The sequence below is a fragment of the Myiozetetes cayanensis genome, unplaced genomic scaffold, assembly GCF_022539395.1.
Source record: "Myiozetetes cayanensis isolate MyiCay16 unplaced genomic scaffold, myiCay2020 scf1, whole genome shotgun sequence".
NCBI lineage: Eukaryota > Metazoa > Chordata > Aves > Passeriformes > Tyrannidae > Myiozetetes > Myiozetetes cayanensis.
Window position 1 is genome coordinate 18,474,329 of NW_026086604.1, and position 20,316 is coordinate 18,494,644.

Consider the following 20,316-nt stretch of genomic DNA (forward strand, 5'->3'; position numbering starts at 1 on the left):
TAGCAAAATATCAGGTGATGTGTGTGATACAAATAGTTACTGAACTTCACTCCAGGGCTTTATATCCAATGTGTGGCAAACAGAAAAAAGTTACTTTTGCAGCAAGTAAGGCCTTTACAAGTCTGTGATACACATCACAGTCTGAATGAAAAGAATATGGTTGACAACCACAGAAACGTGGACCAAAAAAAAATAATTAAAGGTTGTTGAAGTGTTTTTGTATTATTGTTTAAATGTGACTGAAGTGTCAATTAGTGTCCTTAAAAGGGCATGCTCAAAGGAAAACCATTTCAGTTAGCCAGCTTCCTAGTGGGGAGCGTGCCTTCACATTCATGTTTTCTATTTGAGAACAACTCGATGGCTTTTTTGTTTTGGTTTTTTTTCTTGTTGGTTTTAAGCTCAACACACTAAACAAAGACTGAAACCCGGGAGGACATTTCTCACCACTTAAACAAATTTTTATCACAATGCTCAAAGCATGTTAAGAATGTTACTTTGGATTGTTTGCAGAATACATGGCACTGTTTAGTAAAAGAATTGAATAAGATGGTGTGGTGATCTAAGCTGGGAAGTTAAGGAATCTCTAGAATCATGGGTTCATAAATTGACAGGGTCAGCTCAGGTCTTCATCACTAAGGATAGATCAGTGCAGATCATAAAGAACAAAGATCATTTGAAGAAAGCCAGGAAGTTCTATTTTGCATGTTTATTACACTAATTATTAAACAATGACCAGCTCTTTTTTTATGGTGTGTAGATCCTTTTCCAAAGGGATTTTTGGAGGGTAATCGGTGACGTTTTTCCATGTTGTCTCATACAATGGTGTACACACATTTTGATGGCCTTTGTAAAATACTGAGCCCCACATGGAAAAAGGAAGGAAGAAAGAAGCAGTCGCATATTAGCTAAAACCCCCTCCATTTTGCTTCTCCCAAGAATTCTGGTGCATTCTCCCTATACGAATGATAGTATTTGGAAAGTGTAAAAGAAAAATATCTGAGTGGTCAGTAAGCCCTTCATAAGTACAGGCTTACATCCTGTACTCATAAAAGTCCATTCAGATCAGCCACATTATAAATGCTGCATTGTCTTCAGGAAAGCCTGAGCATGGTCTTATTATTAAGCTTTCCAACATCCATGCAAGCTCCTCAGAGTTCTCACCACTGGTATATTCCACATAACCAGAGAATATTTCACTTTCTGATACAGCCACTAAAAAACACATGTATAAATAAACTCTTCATGATAACTATGCCTCTGCTTTTAGAAAAGCAAACAGGATGGCTGAGGGATCTCTATTAATACCTAAGAATGCAAGACACCTTCATCAGCATTTTAGTAACCAGAAAGATGGTAAAAGCTTTAACCAAAAAATATGAAACCAACAGTGGTGTGTGCACCTGCATTCAGGACACAGGAGAATGACAAAACTTTACTGATAAAAAAATACATATGTAGTGCTACTCTGTTTTTTGTGCAATTATGCTGTCATTTTAAATTACATAATCTCCTATTTTTGCTATTTTATCTTCAGCAGAGTGAAGATCAGCCTTTATTTATTGGGTATAGTACAGATGGCTACTTTGAGGGTTGGATTTGGAGGCCTTTGGTTTCTGGTTTTAAATTTTAAACAAAATAAAAAATAAGGACAAAGAACCTCCCCACCATCTAGTATGATATCTCTATTGCCATGCTAAATACCTTTAAACTGAATTTGGTGTTTACCAAATTAAACTGAATTTGGAGTTTACCCTTTGTGTTTTGTTGATCAAATACAGATTTAGATGCTTTAAATGTCTCTTTCAGAGTCTTAGGCATCAGATTTTAAACATGCCTGTCAAATTAAATATCGTAGAAATGTTTAGAGATGCAAAAGTAATTTAATCACATTTGTGCTAAAATGTTAAAAATTCCACCCAGAAATGTTTTCTCAATGTAAGGAAGATGGAAACAGAACAAAGCACCATCCTGCTCTTTAAAGGAAAGTGTGTCACTGAATACTGATCATAACAATAACTCAAAAGCAGAGGGGTGTCATATTCTGTTTGTAAAAGATAACACAGTAGACTCACTCTTGGAAGGCTTGAAAAGCCACTTGTGGTACTGTAAGATAAGAATGAATTCAAATAACTCTGCTCCTTGTCTTCTATTGAAGTTGATTCCTTAAAGCCTCTTAAGTGTACCAATTTTTTTTTGTCCTTGCTTTCTCCAACAGTTGATTTACCAGACCTTTCAACTGTTTGGCCCTCCACTGTCCAGGTCTATGAGCTCTTCCAATTCAGTCACTTATCTTCAATAGGTTTTGTTAGGGTTTGTGGGCTTCATTTCCAGCAATCATGTTATTACAAAAAGACTTCATAATACAGCATAGACCCCCCCCCATATTTCAAAGTCCTTGCTATTTGAATTTCCTTCTGAAAGCTAACAAAAACTCTAATCAATTCTTTGTGTGCTCCTAACATGACTGTTTGGCTCCAGATGTTGCAGAAACGGACATTAATATCTATTTCCCTGACTTCATGGCCCTTTAGAAATGGAACTGTCCCCACTATTTTATCTTCTAACTCCTATGCACCTCAGAAAGCAGCAATGATTGGGTATCACTACTTTAATCCTTTTCATCCTGGAATAAACCTAGAATTAATTACCCAGCACTACGTCTCCTGTATGTACACTGACTACCTTTAAACTGTCATGGATCAGCTTTCCCATAGTTTTGGTGATCAATTTTTGTGCAGTTAACTCACATCTGAGTTAACTCACATCTAGGTCTAGATTAATTTTGCAAGGCTAAAGAATGTTTTCTCTATGTCATGTGTTTGAAGAACACAGTAAGTCTTGCAATTACAAGTAATTTTTGGCACAATGGTAACTGGTTGGTGCGAACCATCTTACTGATGAGGATAAAGACATCATCACTAAGGATCTTTGGCAGGTAGGGGCTTAATTCTATTTCTCATGCTGAATATATGGGGAGGTGAACAGGTAGACATCTCCCCAGCACTTCTCACTATATCTAAATATCACAATATCTAAACCTATGAAACAATAATTTCCAAAATATGATTTAAAAAACAAATCTAAAAAAACCACTGCTTTGCAAAGCTCCTCCTTCACCCAAGAAAAACAGGGCTTTTTCATTAAGGATGCTATCAAGCTCCACTGCTGTCAGATAACAAAATTTATAATAAAATATTTTGCTTGTTAGCTTTCTGATTTTGCTTTTGTTCTTGAAATATACAGCATAAGCTTTGCATGTGCTTTCATAAACCTTTTCAATAAGAACCTAGATGTTTTCTGAAGGAATAAAATTTTCTCCTTTTTGCAATTACAGATTATAATATCCACAGGGAGGAAATTGCAATTTTTTTTTCAATACAATTGTCACATATTCAGATATTTAGCCTCACAACATCACTTGGTCTAATAACACCTTAAATCAACATCTAATCTTTTAATTCACATGATGTTTGGTAGCATGACAAATAAGGTGAAACTAATTTCCTAATGAAACCTGTAAATGGGTAATCCTAGTTCAACACTTCTTAAAGCAAATTCTAAAGCAGGGGAAAACACAAGGTATGCCTTTGAAATGTCACCCTTGCTTTTTAGCTGTGCTCAAAGTGCCTCGTAATGGAACGTAAGCTATTTTGTTACTGAGGTAAAACATGCAAGACTGCCCGTTTCAAAGGTACATTTGAAAATATACTATTATGCACAAAACAGTTTTCTCCTGAGTTTAAGGGCAGTAATAACAACTTTTGCATTTGTGTGCTAGACAATTTAATTCATCAGTGCCTAATACATTTACTTAACATTGTGAGCTAAATAGTGTTTTGCAGAAGAGTATCTGAATTTCAATGTCAACAGAGGTATTGCCTCCTCACACATGTTCAAGAAATGTAGGTGGTGAAAATATGTGGTTTTTTCTGATACACAAGATGCCATTATAAGGTCTGATGTCTTCCAACACCAAGAGATATGGACTGATTCCATGTTTAGATTCAATACAGTGATTCATTCAATAACTTAGAGGAAGGTTCTTGAGTAAGAAGGCCAACAACTTTCCTTTCTTTAATTATGACCAGATACAAAATGGGTCACCCAATCATCTGATTTCATTTTTGTAATAAAAGAGACTTGGAGTCACTGCACAGGGACTGGGAAAGGATCATAAGCACAAGATAAATAAACACAGTCTTTCTACAGCATCATTTATTAATTCCTAATAGTGGCGATTTACAAAAGAGGGAATTCAGAACACACTACTGCTTGTTGTCTCTACGCATACTTAAAATTTTTTACCCTGTAATTTAAGCAATTTCTATCTTGAGATTTATTTAATATGAAATATTTAATATTTAATATGAAAACCACAGCAAATAACATCTGCAAGATTCTGTAAAGATAATCTCTGGCTCTGATTAGGACAAGATTAGTATGAAAGGTAAAACTGAGTTCTGAAGGAGCCAGCTGCAGCAGAGGAAAGACAAAAATGTTTGACTAAATATCATCTAAGTGTAATGTTAGTGTAATGTACAGTCAATGTACCCCAAAACCTCTACAGATTTTTTAATCAAAATTGCATATAAGTGGCTTCTCTAATTTGTTGCGATAATAGCAGGGGCACATGAAATTAATTAAGGCTTCGATACAATAATTGTAAAATTTAAATGTTATAGATTAACTTAATTAACTTAAATGTGGGGAATTTCATTGTTCTACATACACCCAACTGAACAAGCAGAGAAATGTGAACAACTACTGCATTTTAAGAGCTAGGATGCCTTGCTAGATGTTAGTTCTCTGTCAGTAATATAAAGTACATGGAAAATTCAATAAAATGATAGATGAAAATTTTATAGGAAAGAAGAAATCATAAGTAATGCACAATATGAAGTAAAATCCTCATGAACAATAAAGCTAAGTTAGAGCTCCTTCAATATATTTATGTTTTCTTGCTCTCACGTTATCATAACCTTATGTTTTACAACATTTTCAGCATGAGAAAAGAGCTTTTGATCACTTCTAACTTAAAGAGTTTTTATTCAAAGAAACTAATTTCAAACTAAGTTTGAAATTTCAGTGCCTGGAATTTAACTTACTAAAATTATTCAGTTTTGAAATTATATTCTCCCCAGGGTCAAAAATAAGCAGTTATATAAGTTTCTGTAGTTTTTGTAGCAGATGAAAATGCAAAGATAAAACAAATTATAGATTACTTTCATGTGCTAGTTGGAAGCTTAAAGGCTAATTTACAGATAATTGGGATGGGAATAAGAACTGATATGATAGAAATCAAATCAGTTTAAAGTCTTAAGGTATGGTATATGTGTCATCAGTTACCATTTATTCCTTTTTATAGAGTACATAGTTTATAGGTGATAAAAATTACATAAGCATCTTAAGGTCTTACAGCTTGCCAATATTTTGCCAATTTATTGAGGGGGAAGAGAGGGAGAAGTATGTGAGGTGAGCTGTGATAAAATCTATAGAAAAGGTAAAATGAAAAAAATAACACAGAGAAAAGCAGTAGAAGAGACAGACCTGAGTTTCTTCTCCTTGATGATTCCGCTTCTTCTGTGATCACATCGTGTAATGTACAGACATAGACAAAGGAGATGGGCGTGAGAGGATGTATTCAGAAGGTTAAAACTGACACTGAGGGAAAGGGCCAAAAATTGTTTTAGAGAGAAGTCTGCAGAGCAGAGTTAGTAAGTGGGGAAAAAAAATAACAGACACCAGAAGAAAAAAAGAAAGCTGAAGAAGAAGTGGTTAAACTACTGTTGTTGGAAAAGAACATAAAGACAGAGTTAGTAGAGGAGCTGAGGAAAAAATAAAAGTTATAACTGACAGCAAAGTCAATCCTTGCAATGAAGCTGAAGAAAAAGCTGGATAGTAAAAGGTATGTTAACTAGAATAAATACTTTTTTCATGACTATTCAACTTTTTTGAATATTATCTATTTTAATGCAAGTATTATTTTTCTTTTTCAAGTATTGAGCACTCAGTTTAATGTCACCAATGGGATGTCTATTACTACATTTTTCAATTATTAAATTATCATAATTTATGCTGAACGTATCCAAAAGAAGAAACAGATTGATTCCCCCCAAAAAAAAAAAAGTATGTACAAGCTCAGAAATTTCAGAATCCACATAACACACTCTGGAAAGGACTGCATTATTGCAACACTCTGCCGAAGGCAAAATTATCAAGCCCAAAATACAGAACGTGAGGAAAGAGACTCTCATGGTCAATTCAGGACACTTTTTCAGAACCAAATGTTACTCTCATCTCAGACATCTAAGTTACTGCAAATGCATGCAAGGTAAATGCCAAAGCATGTATCCCATTACTTACTTTATTACTTCACATTCAAAAACACACTGCCATTTCAGACATGGAGAACATCTGAGGGACAGTGTCATGCTCTGTACTGAAAATCTATTTGTAGCAAAAGAATGGGAGGAATTCATTTTGAAAAGTAATAATAATTACAAAGAACTCTGAATCTACTCTTGCCAGAAGAACATATGCTTTCTTCCAAAAATTATCAGAAATAGAAGAAAAAAAATCTATAAATTTGACCTGACTTCAGCATGCAGTTTGTTAATGAGTCACAAACACTGCTCATAATTCATTAACACTGCAGATACTAGATAAGTTCATACACCACAAAAAATAGCTATAATTGTCTGCATTTTAGAGTCAATATCGAGATACCATTGACAAAATGCAAAATTAGAATAATCAATATAAATCAATAAAATTAAAGACAACACTAAATTTCATCTGATAACCATTATGTTTTATTCTTAAACAATTTTATACTATAGCTGGTAGCTTATGTTTTCATCTACTTTTAAATGCCAAGACTGTACCAAAACTTTGTTGCAAAACCAAGAAGATTAAAACATACATAATTAGAATGCATTTTTAGGCAATTAAATTTTCTTACAGGATGAACACACATAAGTGCTATAAATGAGATATGTAATATGAAAGCATAGCAGCTGTCAGTTTTGACTAATGTTGCTATGTCTTTGCAAGTTAAAAAAAACAATGACATATAAATATCTTTTTGTCTGGGCAACTACAATGAATCCATTGGATGAAATACAAATAAGCAAATACTAAGATCTACTTCTCCATGGCATGTTACATCTCATATTAAAGTTGTCTAGCTATAATTGCTATAGTTGTCAAATAAACAAATAAATCATCATTAGCACCACCAAAACATGGCTAAAAGTACTTAAAATGTTCTGAAAATGTTTTATATTACATATCTATAGCCCTGGCACTCCTACTAGAGCAAACCTGTTATTAGAAAGTCTTTATCATGAGCCCCTTACACTGTTTATTTTTTTTCAGTATCCATAGGAATGAGCAGCTTTGAGACATATAGTGCATTAACATAAATCCTCCTGCATAAATTTTCAAAGCAAGTTTGGAATCCCATTATTTCCAAATGTGGAATATGTTTGTTATGGTAATGCAAGTTTTCTAGCAATGTCAGTGGGACACGACTGAATAGCAGGGAAGTTCCCTCTGAATATTTTAGAATCAAATGACCAGTATTGGCATGCAAATCAGTCACATATACCTACGCTTTTTAAAAATTGTATTTTTAAAAGCCTTTATGCAAAGCATTTGATATGGGAAAAATATTTACACATCAAAGTGGTAAAAAAATCATTCTTAGTAACAAATACTTTTCAGTTTTAACTTTTTACTCATCAAACATGTTAGAAGAATAATTCTAATAGAAGTCAGAGGAAAAAAAAAGTAATAGGTGTCTTCTCACTGTAGATACATGATCAGTTGATAACACATCTCTTGAGATAAATGGATTATAACCTTTTTGCATTAATTGGTAGAAATATTAATGAATTAGTAGAAGTTTTGGCATGACAATGCACCAACTTTTTTCAATTAATAATGATAAGAAGGAAGTACTAATAGAATAATTAATTTAGAAACAATAGCACTTATTTAATCAATTTTCTCCCAATTAAGAAGCCATGCCATAAATCCCAAATAGTAGCTTGAAAATTTTCTGTCTCTGTAGCTTTTAATCTACTAAATAGATATTTGTTGATAGAAATACATTTAATGCAGGAATAAAACAATGATAGAAATTCTATTAAATTTACATCATAACAATAGGCAGTCTTCATTTGAATAGTTATTGCTTTGTTGTGGAACTAGCATTTATTTGAATCAATTTTTCACCTTGATGTACGAGACTAGTATGTACAAGGGTATTATATGCAGATTTAGACACAAATGAAACTCTCAATAAATATACTTATAAAATAAATGAAAAACAGGTATTGCACTGTAAGTCTGACAAACTCCCAATACCATCTTTTTATCGTGCTTTGATACAGAACTGTTCATTGTAAGGAATATCACTCATTGAAGAGATGCATTTAGGAACTCAGTGTTCAACAAAACCTCACATGGCAAACACAGCCATTTAAATTTCTTGAAGTAGCATAAGACAAAGAGATGTAAGTTAATTACTCTTCTTTTTCCCTCAAGGGTTTTCTTAATTTCAGTTTTATCTTATCCTAAAAAGCAAAGATCTTTCACTGCAAATAGAGTCTTATATTCAAAAAGCCTCATTTCTGGACTCTTCACAAAATGAGATGTGCAATAGCTCAATCAAATCAGCATAATCTTAAAACATGGAGGAGACTCTAAGATAGAAATGCTCCATGGAGTCTGTATGTTTCAAAAATATATTCCATTAGTCTGGATGTGATTAGACACGAAGAATGACATAATGCGTTTAATTCTCATGAAAGATGTTCCCTGACACCATTCAAACACTGCAGTGTTAAGGACACAAATAGAAGAGCAGGTAGCAGTATAGCTAGGAGCACAAATATTTATTAAAAAATGATTTAGAGTGAAAGAGTATTCTACTACATTGAGATGTGAAGAAAATCAATATATATAATATATAATACTCTTTAATAACATTAAGTCACAACTTCAAGTTACCTTCCTATAGATACAGAGCCTGTCCCACCCTTCTAAATTTTTTTAATGAGGTAATTCCCTACTAGTTAAAGTAGTTTTTTTCTTAAAGCATATATCCATGTACACAAAATCACAGCTGTATACTGGATGTATGCTGACATTTTTGCTCAAAAATATAGTCAGAGGATAAAGAAAATACAGTAAAGACTAAAGTAATACATTTAATGATGCAATGAGATAATATAGGCTATATGTAATATATGCTAAATAAAAAATACAATAGATAAAAATAGTAAGTATGGAAAATGTGTTATTCCTAACTCAAAGATAAGGATAGTAGAGAAGAAGGTAGAAAATAACATACAAGAAGAAAATGTAAATATCCTCAGTAGCATGAACCCTCTAAATCAAATGAAACTATGTAGACTGCATTATTTTTTCATAAGTCTCAAGAGATAAGCTAAATGAAGAATTCAGAGAGAGAGAGCTTTTATGATTTTGTTTCTCTGAATAAAGTTTACATTTTAATTTTATAAGGAGAGAAAAAAGATAAAATAGTAATATTTCAAAATATTAATGAAGTATAGTTACACATTGGATTGGAAATATTATGAATCCTGCAAAGAAAATTATCTCTCTCTCTCTGTCCTATGATTACATTGCCTTTTCCAACCTCACTTATTTCACATTTCTAACCATATCTCCCTTTTCATAATTTTCAATCTATCATTCTTTCAATTCTGACTACAAACTTCTTTTAAAATAAACACCACTTAATTTTGAATTATTTTTGACTACTGTTTTAATACTGAAACTGACTTTCTTGTAACAGATAAACTACAAATTATAGTCACATTAGAGTTACTTTTGAAAGATTCTTTCTTTGTACCATCAAGGAATACTTCCACCCAGGAGAGAGACATAAATGTTCCAGAGATAAAAATTGCAATGATTTCCCTTAAACTGAAAGCCAAGTCTATCCATCTAAAGACTAACTCTTTGTAAGCACACATGAAGTTTGTATTTTCTCTTGTGTTTAACCTACCATTGTTGAGGTTCCTTTAAAACTTTAGTTTATTTCCATATTACAGAAATATATCTTTCCCTCCAAGTAAGTACAAGGACACTTCATTTTTACCTCTTTCCATTCTGAGATGCATAAAACCATTTCAACAAATCTGTCACCTTTTGTTCAATCCTATAAAATATGTCAGCACTTTACCACAGTTCTGTTCTTCAACTGCTCCTTAGAAATCAAAAGTGTCTGTGGCAAAGTTGGATATTTGATGACACTGCAATCTTCTCAACAGCCAGTGATAATGCAAGCATTACAGAATGGTTTCCAGATAATAACCATCAAACCCACTGTCTCTGTGTAAGAAAACCAGGGGAAAACCAATAGTGTTTTCATTGCTGTCTTATGAAGGCAGTTTCTGCACTACCTTTGTTATCTCTGGATGGAGACACAGTTTGCTAGACTGCATTCAGCTTCCAAAACTTTGGAAAGTGAGACCAATTGAACATTTCAGAAACAATTGATGGGAAACAGAAATGAGTATCACTGCCATGGTACCCTACATTCTGTGATTCTTCCCCTTTAAATTACCTTGACATGTTCAAGAGAGGCCAGTGACGACACCAGATGAAAAGATCTGCTTTTTAAGAAAAACAGTATTCTGCCTAGCCTGATCTCTATCAGTGCAGGACACATTCTCTAGGCACAGCCTACTTCTTTTTCAACTTCTCTTCACACCTTACACATAAAAATGCAAAACCTTGTAAAAATGTTTCCATGCTGTGCTTTTACTATTTTTTTTTCTTTTCACTGACAAAGGAAATGTGATTAAAGAACAAGAGCTTTATTCACTTACTTTCATATGCCAGCTCAGAGGCAGAGGTGGGTGCTCAAACTAAAAATGCTTAATAACCTTAGTTATGAACAAATAACTATTCCACAGGCTTTTTGATTCAGAGGTGTCCTGAGAATGCAGTATTCTCTGACAGAGTGCTGGCATTGGCTAAAGGAAGGGCACATACGTTCAAAATACAGCTTGAATTTTGATGCTCTGCTTACCTATGATTCTGCAGTTTTACCCTTCCAATCCTTCAAAACCTTTGCATAAATATAAGTGAATCTTTGAAATACACGGAACACTAATTCTGTGAATTGCATCAGAACTTAGAGATTACAGGCACTGTTAAGAAAACATGTTGATTTCTGATACTCAGGAAGAAGAATTTTATCACCATCTTCCATTAAAAAGTCTGAAAAGTAACTATTTTGCTACTTTATTTAATGTCCTGAAGAATTTTATCACCATCTTCTATTAAAAAGTCTGAAAAGTAACTATTTTGCTACTTTATTTAATGTCCTTAAGTTATCTGCCAACAAATTTGCTGACCTCATTTCTATTCATGCATATTTCTTTAATATTAATGCTTCACCTGATAGAGTATTACTGTTATTTTTTCTGGTTTTTGAAATTATCTTTATTATCTATTTATGTTTTTGTCTACAATTTGCTCACAGTTCTCAGTTCTTCGCTCCTGGTACTTATGTAATCAATATCTATTTTTTCTCATAGATTTTCTTAGTTATAATACTTTCATGGTTATTTCCATGTGATTAGTTAGGTTAATTTCTTAACAGACAAGCTGTACTTAAAGACAGGATAAGCTTTCATAACAGGCTATAACAGAAAAATCACTGGATGGAAAGGCAATCACAACAGGGCAACAGCAATTTGAGGTGTCCCTATTCCTCCCTGCTTCTCTCTGCAGACTGCCAACTGCATCCAGGGACTAAGTTGTATTAGCATCACTTTGCTGTTTTCTGTGCAAACAGAACATTTAAAGCATTCTCAGATGAAAGAAAATGCAGTCCTGTTCAGAGGTTAAATCCCATATTGGAAAGTTCAAGAAATTTGAAGCTTCCTTAGGTAGATTCTGTCAAGCTGAATCACTGTTAGACTATGGTAATAGATACAATATATCTCAACATCCAGATGTGAGTACAGCGTTATGGTACCTCCTTCTAGATGTCCTGACTACAATGCCTTTAAAATTACTGCATGTAAGGATATAGGGAAGTCTACAGGGAACAGTAGTGTGCCACACACAGCAGATAATCCCTGTCCTGGAAGTTTCATTGATTAGTTACACTGGTACTCCTCCACTCCCTCCACTTAAGTACATAGGGCTTTTAGACAAAAAGAGAGTCAGTTTGGAAAAGCATCTGAGGAATAGAAGTATGCGCTATTTGGTGCCCCTTGCAGAGTGTTCAGAACCACCTGAGATGTTTCTTCCTCATGTATCATTGTCCCATGCAAACATACCATGGAAGAAAGACACTACTAATAACATAAATCAGAGGAGAATTTCTGGTCTTGTCAAAGAGCATCAAAGAAAGACCTAGGACTGTAGAATGCAAGCCACTTTGTATCTATTCCAGAATTTTGCAATTGTGACTGTGGCCTTCCAAACCAATTCTGCATATGCCCTGCAGCACTGGAGATAAGTGGTACTGTTACAGAGGGAAAAATAGATAAAAATCAGATAAATATTGTTTTAATATACAAAACACTTCTAAAGTGAAAACTTTTTAATGTCCATAATTGATTCCTGATTTCTATTCTTCTGCCTGTTTGGGGTTTTTTTTATCATACAGTTATAAGATTTCACTCATGTTCAAAAATCTAGAATGCCTCAAGAGCAGCCACCTAAGAAAATATGTCTCCTGTTTCTAAAACATAGAGATGGTAGCTCCAAACAGCTTTTGTGAATAACTATGAATACATCATCTGCCTAGATCACAGTTTTAAGCCCACCTCAGCTATGAAATGGAGATACTGTTCTTACTTAGCTACTATGTCAGGGAAAAGTCTGGGCAGAGGCATTATTCTGCAGAACTCTACCTGGAAAGGCAACAGTGAAGATATGTAGGTATTGTACTTTGAAGCTGCCATGCAGTAGTTAAAACAGCTGGAAAAGAAGATACGTCACATTCTGACCCTGACTCTTATGAGCAGTTCTTGGTTTATCTTGTAACTAACTTCCTTTGATGCATCAAAAAGTCAGTGAACGGGAAATGTAAGTGCATGTCTGGCCTTTTAGCTGGGTTCCCTAATTCCTAAGTTAGAGTCAAGACAGATTTTGCAGCTTTTCTTCAGTTCTGACTCTTGCACGTTCAGCTGTACAATAGTTGAGCTTCAACAAAAATCTTGGAAATTATAACTATGTTGGTGAGTCTAAAACTGAGACTGCAGCATTAATTGAGGAGGTGACACAGTTGGTAAATCTTGTGAAATTTAAATTCTATGATTGATAAAAATGTTATTATTAGAATGAGACAACTAATATGCCCAATAGAGAGATATTTGCAGCATAAAACAGAATATAGGTATTTTTGGAACTCAAAAATTCCCATGCTTGAATAAATGTGGATCAACCTTTAAATATAGGATGAAACCTGCTACATAAACATCCCTTTTCCTTTTGCTTTCCCTTCTGTCCCTTCTCTTCCTTCTCTACTCCTTACAGTGTGCTTGCCTTTTGCAAGCACATAAATTAATGTGATTAGAACATTTCATTATCTGATGCAGAAGACAGAACAATTCTATTATCATCATCATTATTATTACTAGGTTTAGTTTTATTGCTATGCATTTGTAGGAACGAAGATAGTTAAATAATTGAACTTGACGTTTGGGTTGAAAGAAAGTTTGTGACAGTTTTTAGTTTCAGAAGAAATCCATTCATGTACAAAATGGATCAAAGAGTTCTTTTAGATTTGAGAACTCCAGCTGTATGGAGATATCAAATGCAGTTTGTATAAAAAATTATATCACAACATTATTTCTGCCATGTGTGATAGTGCAGTAAAGTTTCAGATTGAAGTCTTTAGAAGATGACTTTTGCACCATACATGCAGTAGATACCTTGGTTTGGTCAACTAAATAAGAATCAGCACAGATCATATTTAGATTCCTGAGGCTTTTACAAACACATAAGTCATAATAAAATTCAGAACTAAAAAGCAGGCTTAGTCTAATATTGTGCCAGAACACTTCTTTTCTAATGCATGTGCATTCTAGCACAATTTTTTACAAAAGCAGATCTATTTTGGCTATTCTAAAACAGAACTATGCAATCTAAATGGTCTCTACATACTAAAAATTTCACACCAAAGTGAAAAAAAAATAGGTACATCAAGCACACACGCATTACAAAAGCATGAAATGTGTTTTTATAGTCTCATGCTTTCATGTGGTTTTCCAAACCCTGACAAACCTGTCTCAGAATGGTGTTTCTTTTTCAGCAATGGTTTGTCATCAGTTATTGTACCATTCACCTTTTTCTGCTGGTCCTCCCATGTTACTTCTAGTACAAACCAAAAAAAAAATCAGAAATATTATGTAACTTACGGTATAAGGCATCTAATATCATTTGGGACAACTCGATCTAAACAAATGTATTATCATTAACATAGCAAAAATTCAGATTAATCCTTAGAGGTCTGTGGTGAATAGAATTAGTACACATCTTAAACATTCTGGAACAGAACATCTTATATGAAAGTTAGTATCTATGTAACCTGTCAAATATTCTGGTCTCTTTGATATTTAACAATTGGTATAAAAAATAAGAGGCTTGTTTACAAAATATTTTGGCCCATTTCTAAAAATTATTACTTTGCATTCTATAGCTTCTTGCATTATTTTTTGTTTCTGTAAATTATAAAGAAAGTTAGAACTATTTTATTAAAAACATCTTTGCAAAGGTATAATTAAAAAAAAACCAAAACCAAGCAACCAACCAGAACAAATGAACAAAATTAACAAAACAACAACAACAAAAAGAAAAACAAAAATAAAAACCTGAAAGAACAATATTGTATATTTATTTAAAGTTGACAAAGTATTTTTAACAATTAATTTTTAAGATAAAACCAGATTGGATTTGCTTTCTAAATATTTTTATTTTTAAATTTTATTTAAATTCAGTTTTTAATTAAGGTAGATTAAAGTAATCAATAAAAACTCTCCTTCTAATTATGAATCCTGTAACTTAAATTGGCATTTCTGATCTAACTGCTCAGGAAAAAAAGCTATGGATAGATGCATGTCCACTGCTCCAGAAGGACTACACTTTCTAGACTTGCAAGATGTTAGTCTTTATGAGGTTGTCAAACATTTTTGTTCTACACTTTAATTCTCTATCTTATAACCAACTAGATGGTTAACATAGTATTATCAGTTTTAAATCTTTTGGTGTCTCTTACCAAAACCAAATCTAGACCAATTAACAGGACAGATTCAATACCCTAAACTCCATTTTTGCTTTGGGCTGTTAAGAATCTGCTTATTTTGTTGATCCCACAAAGTGAAGTACCTCACAACCACTGCCCACAGATGTTATCCCTTTTATGGTCACATAAATAGCCAGTGACGGAGAGTAAAGTGATAGATATGGAAAACATTTTTTATTTTACACATTCAAAAATAAATTGACATATTAGCCTACAACTTTTTTTACTATTTTATTTGTTAAAGGAGACTGATGGATACCTAGCATTCAAAATATAAGCATGTAAAAATATTATCTGTAGGCATTCTGCAGCCTTCTTATCTGTGGCTGTTGCTGGCCCACGACAGGCTGCAGTCCTATAAAAGGCTGCTGTCCTATAAAAGGCTGCTTTGATTTTTGAAAGTGATGGAGATGTAGGCTTTAAGTAATGCATCAATAAAATTGTCACTATAATGATTTCATGACTCCACAGATATGCACACTGAAACAGAAACTATCATCTTTGAAGTACCACGTGTAGTAAGTACTAAATGAGAAATTTCAAAGGGAACATTCTGTTACAAAACTGTGGAAATAAAATCTTATTATGTTTCTTCCTGGCAAAAATCTGATTCTTTCTTTTATCTCTATGAAAATACACAGTTAGCAATAAAATATCTACTCATGTCATTTATTCTTCCTTTTTCTTGAATGAGTCCAGAAGTGTCTTCTTAAAAATATTCAATGATTTTTGAAAAACTACCTTTGCATTTAAGGAGTAGTCACTTTTAGGAAAAAATACCATTAGACTATAATTTGGGTCAAATAGTGGAGATGATACTTAGAATAACACAAAAAGTAGGCAGACAGTCATCTACAACACAGGATTTTTTCAGGATATATAAGAAATAATCTAAATACTGAAGAATATCAGGAAGCCCAGTGATTTCCATGCCAGCTTCATGCAGACTTTCCCTGTCTCTGACTCAGTCAGAGCTCTTTTCAGAACTCCTGATTCAGTTCAGAACCCAGAAACTGTAGTGTGCTCAGGGTTTGAACTGGAATGATGCAGCAAATTGCAGAAGTACAAGATGATGCAGCAATATACCAGATTGCTGCTAATAATGACAAATTCTCTTATGCAAATGCTTCCTTCCTCCCTTCTTTTTTCTATACTACAAACAGTAATAGCCTTTTTCATATCTTCCCTTTATTTGAAACATTTATATATATTTTCTCTTTTACTGAAGTTTGTCTTTTTTATTATTATTATTATATTCCCTCAGCTTTTATCTTCTTTTAACACCTAAAATTTCTGTGAACCAATTTTTATCAGTGCATATCTCATTTTAGACTTCTAATTAGGTTATCATAAAGTCTTCACTTTTTCATTAGGACATACTTAATTTAGTCATCTTTTACTGCAAATGAAAAGTCCTCAGAACTTCTTTCTATTTTTAATTTTATGCGATGAATGCTCAGAAAGAAATTATGTTATTAACAATGTATGGTGACAACTACTGTAAAAATAAATCAAAAGTGGATTTGGCTAGTGCTTCTTAAACACAAAGCAGCACAATAAAAAGTCATTAAAACTGTGGGATAATCTGTCAAAGGTTGAGAAACTGTTTTGAATCAGATCGAGATCTGATCGAGATCTGATCGAGATCTTTAACTCACGCATTAAGAACAGAAGAAGAATAATTAGTTAAGGCTAAAGTCATTGCATACCAGTTTTATTTTACAAAACAAAGTCTCTAAGAAAATTAAAAAGAGCTATCATTCTCTGGAGTTCACACAGAAAGAAATACTCTCAGCTGTGTCAAACCTCTACTAGGCTAAAGCAAATGGCTTCAAATCATGGTATCTGAATTGTCTCAGGAGTTCCAAATTATAGCTGAAATGAATCCAGTCCCACCTTGCACCACCAGCATGCTGCTAATGGCACCAAGGCCAACTCCAAATGACACAAACTCAGCAATGAAAACTTTCTGCCAAACTGATGCCACTCCTGCATCAGGGAAACCTTCAGGTGCCTCAGTAAAATAGTGCTCATACTCCCCTACCCTGATGTAACAGGAACTAGACTCATCCAGTATCTGAAAAAAAGTAACAACGCACAGAGTCTTTTTCTGACTAATACAGAGCAAGATCTCCAAGTAACATTCTGCAGCCAACCTGAGGACATAATCTTTCGGCACAGTAACAGTTGATCTGCATTTTTTCTCCATACACTGGAAGAATATTTTACAGAATAATCCTGTACATAAGAGAACAAGGCATTTATCTGAGACATGATGAACTGTCTTTCATTCAAAAACCGAAATGCTTCTTAGAAGATTGTCCTGAATGCTGGTAACGCATGGACAATATAAAGGCAGGGACAGCACCTTGCACGTGTGTTCATGTGCACACACACACACACACACACACACACACCCTTCACATGAAAATAGTATGCAAAATAAAACCAAATGAATGCTAGGAAATGTTATAGCCTCTTAAATAAATTGTTGCTCATAAATGGCTATGTAAGCATCACTTGTATCATTGTTTTAATGAATACTGTATTCCAATAAAATTTTGGACATATCTTAATTATTTATTGCTTTGATTTCATCATCCTTATTGAACTACACATTCTGCAAAAAAAACCTAAGCAAATAAACAACAAAAAAACCCTAAACCCTGAGCTTAATTTCCTGAGGCTGCAGCTGGAATATACTAAAAGAAGTCATCAGGTAAGCAATAAAAGGTACTGCAACATTTCATATTATTGTTATTAGTATAAAGAAGATGATAGTGCACTGTAGGTTATTCTTTAGTACAGAAATGTTTTCTTTAAATTGACTTCAAGGCCACATTAATTATTTGTACCTGTAAATCACTTAAGCTTAGTCCCATAGCAGTCTCTTCCCATCATATTCCCTACCTGCAAATCTAGTCAATTCTGTTCTAAATTTATATGTAAAATGTTTTCTTAGTGGATTCCTTTATATGGGGAATAAATTGACTCTTCTATTGCTTATTTTTAATAAAAATTGTAGATATACTCAAGCAAGGTCCCAGAGAGCACTTTTTGCAATAGCACTCATTAAAGTCATAGCCTACGTTTAGTTAAAAATCAGACTTTTATAAGTATAATAGAGTTGTAAAACATGAAGAAATACCAGAAAAACATTAATACTCCAGGTTACATAGAAGAAAAAATACTACCAGTTAAAGGTACCTTAAACATGTGTACATTAAGTAAGGTATATTTAAATAACACAAAGTAAAGATATTATTTTTAAGCCACTATCAAGATTTTTTTTTTTCCAGGACCATTTGGGGCATGGGGAGGATTTGTTTGTTTCCTATCTTTTTCCATGTTTTTAAAATATGGCAGTTTTGCTCCCTCTTCTGGTTATATGCCCGAAACACGCTAGACATGGATGCGACACAGCTGGCCCCTGATCAACAGGTGAATTTGGAACATCCCAGAAGAGCAGCTCTACGGAGTCACCTGTTTAAGTAAGCACTTCGGGTTTATGTTGGCAGGACTGATTTAAGGGGAAAGAAGGGTGCAGAGAACCTATGAGGGAGACGAAGACACAATGCAAAGATATCACTGCTGTTTATGCAGATTCCTGAGGCACATAGGAGACTGGGAATCCAGTATCCTGAATAAGCATTACTACACTCTTGTCCTGCTTACATCCCTTTCCCCCAGCATCCACACCCAGTCTGCTGAAGACCAGACACTGGGCTAGATGGATTTTTAGTCAGTGCTGGTATGGCTATCCTCATACTGCTGCAAAAGGTAAACACAAAGAAAGCCAAAATATCTCCAGAATTTAATGAATAATGAATTCAAACAAGGAAAATTACAAGTAATGGCCAAAATAAACGTGGAGAAAAACATGAGCTTCTGCTCTACACCTCTCTTCCACAATCTCTCCTCAGTTTGCATTCCCATTTCCTGGTGTCAGCAAGTACTCTGTGCACACAAGGAAATGTGAACAGCCTACAAATCCACTCTGCAGAATGCAGAAGTAAGATTTAGCTTGGTATAGGGTTTGGGATCTTTTTTCCGTGTTCCTTTTATGTTTACTGAAAAAGGTGCAATCTTATAGCAAGTCTTCAAACATTTTCAGTGCAAAAAGATAATTTTTTACTATATGATCTTACATCTCTCTCATGCACACACACAGACATACACATTAAAAAAAAAAGCTCTGCAAGCAATCACAGGTGTTCTACCCTTTTTCAGTGCAGTTAAGATTGAAGCTTATGGCACAGTTCTAAAATGTTAAGAAAATATTTAGTGCAAAAAATTATTCTGAAACTAAGCCAGCCATTTTAAGCACTAATACCAACCAATAAAGAAAATACAATAAATTGTTTATACAAAGATGGAAAATATAGATTTGTTTCTTCAGAAAGTTCTAGGTTCTTCTGAACATCAATTACTGATAATTAATAACATATAAGTTTTCTTATTGCTCTAATTTACATGCAAATTTACATGCAAATTTTACATGCATCTTTACATGCAAATATTCTCAGCACCAAAATACCTATTTTGTTTTTCTGCATTACTTTCAAAAATATTAAATTAGAAACCAGACAAACTGTGTTTAACAAATGACATCCCATGGCCATGTCTTAGAAATGCTACTTGATATTGTGATGTAGTTTTAAAAGATGCAACCTCACATTTTTATAAATACGTCAAATTTGAAGGTATTTATTGACAAGTTATTAGTTAGAATCATTATCATCTGTTATATTTCCCAAAGAGTTTTAGAGCTAAATTTGTAAAATAGCCCCTGATATCATAACGAATTTCAATAGAATGTACATTCTTCGATCTGGAGCATCTTATGGGTACTTTACTTCTGCTGTTTTGTGGTGTTGTGTTGTGGGGTTTTTTAATTTCAGTATTTTACCAACCTACAGATTGCAGTTATGTGCCTGCCTACAACTACCACAGTCTGAACAGATTTATACCTTATTTAAACCTTATTTTGCTTGAACTAGGATTTAATTAAAATG

At 33.6% G+C, this 20,316-nt stretch overlaps 1 protein-coding gene across 50 annotated transcripts in view; it reads right to left on the reverse strand.

The window, feature by feature from the left end:
- Window positions 1-20,316, reverse strand: part of RIMS2 (regulating synaptic membrane exocytosis 2) — a 442,383-nt gene that overhangs the window by 102,667 nt on the left and 319,400 nt on the right. For 32 of the 50 annotated variants that reach the window (XM_050323983.1, XM_050323815.1, XM_050323785.1 and 29 more), the window contains one exon: window positions 5,548-5,580. The exons of 13 other annotated variants lie outside the window; for them this stretch is intronic. In XM_050323983.1, coding sequence (XP_050179940.1) covers window positions 5,548-5,580 — 33 coding nt within the window. The remainder of the gene's footprint in view (window positions 1-5,547; window positions 5,581-20,316) is intronic. 5 more of the 50 variants (XM_050323760.1, XM_050323692.1, XM_050323701.1 and 2 more) reach the window with 1 other exon arrangement.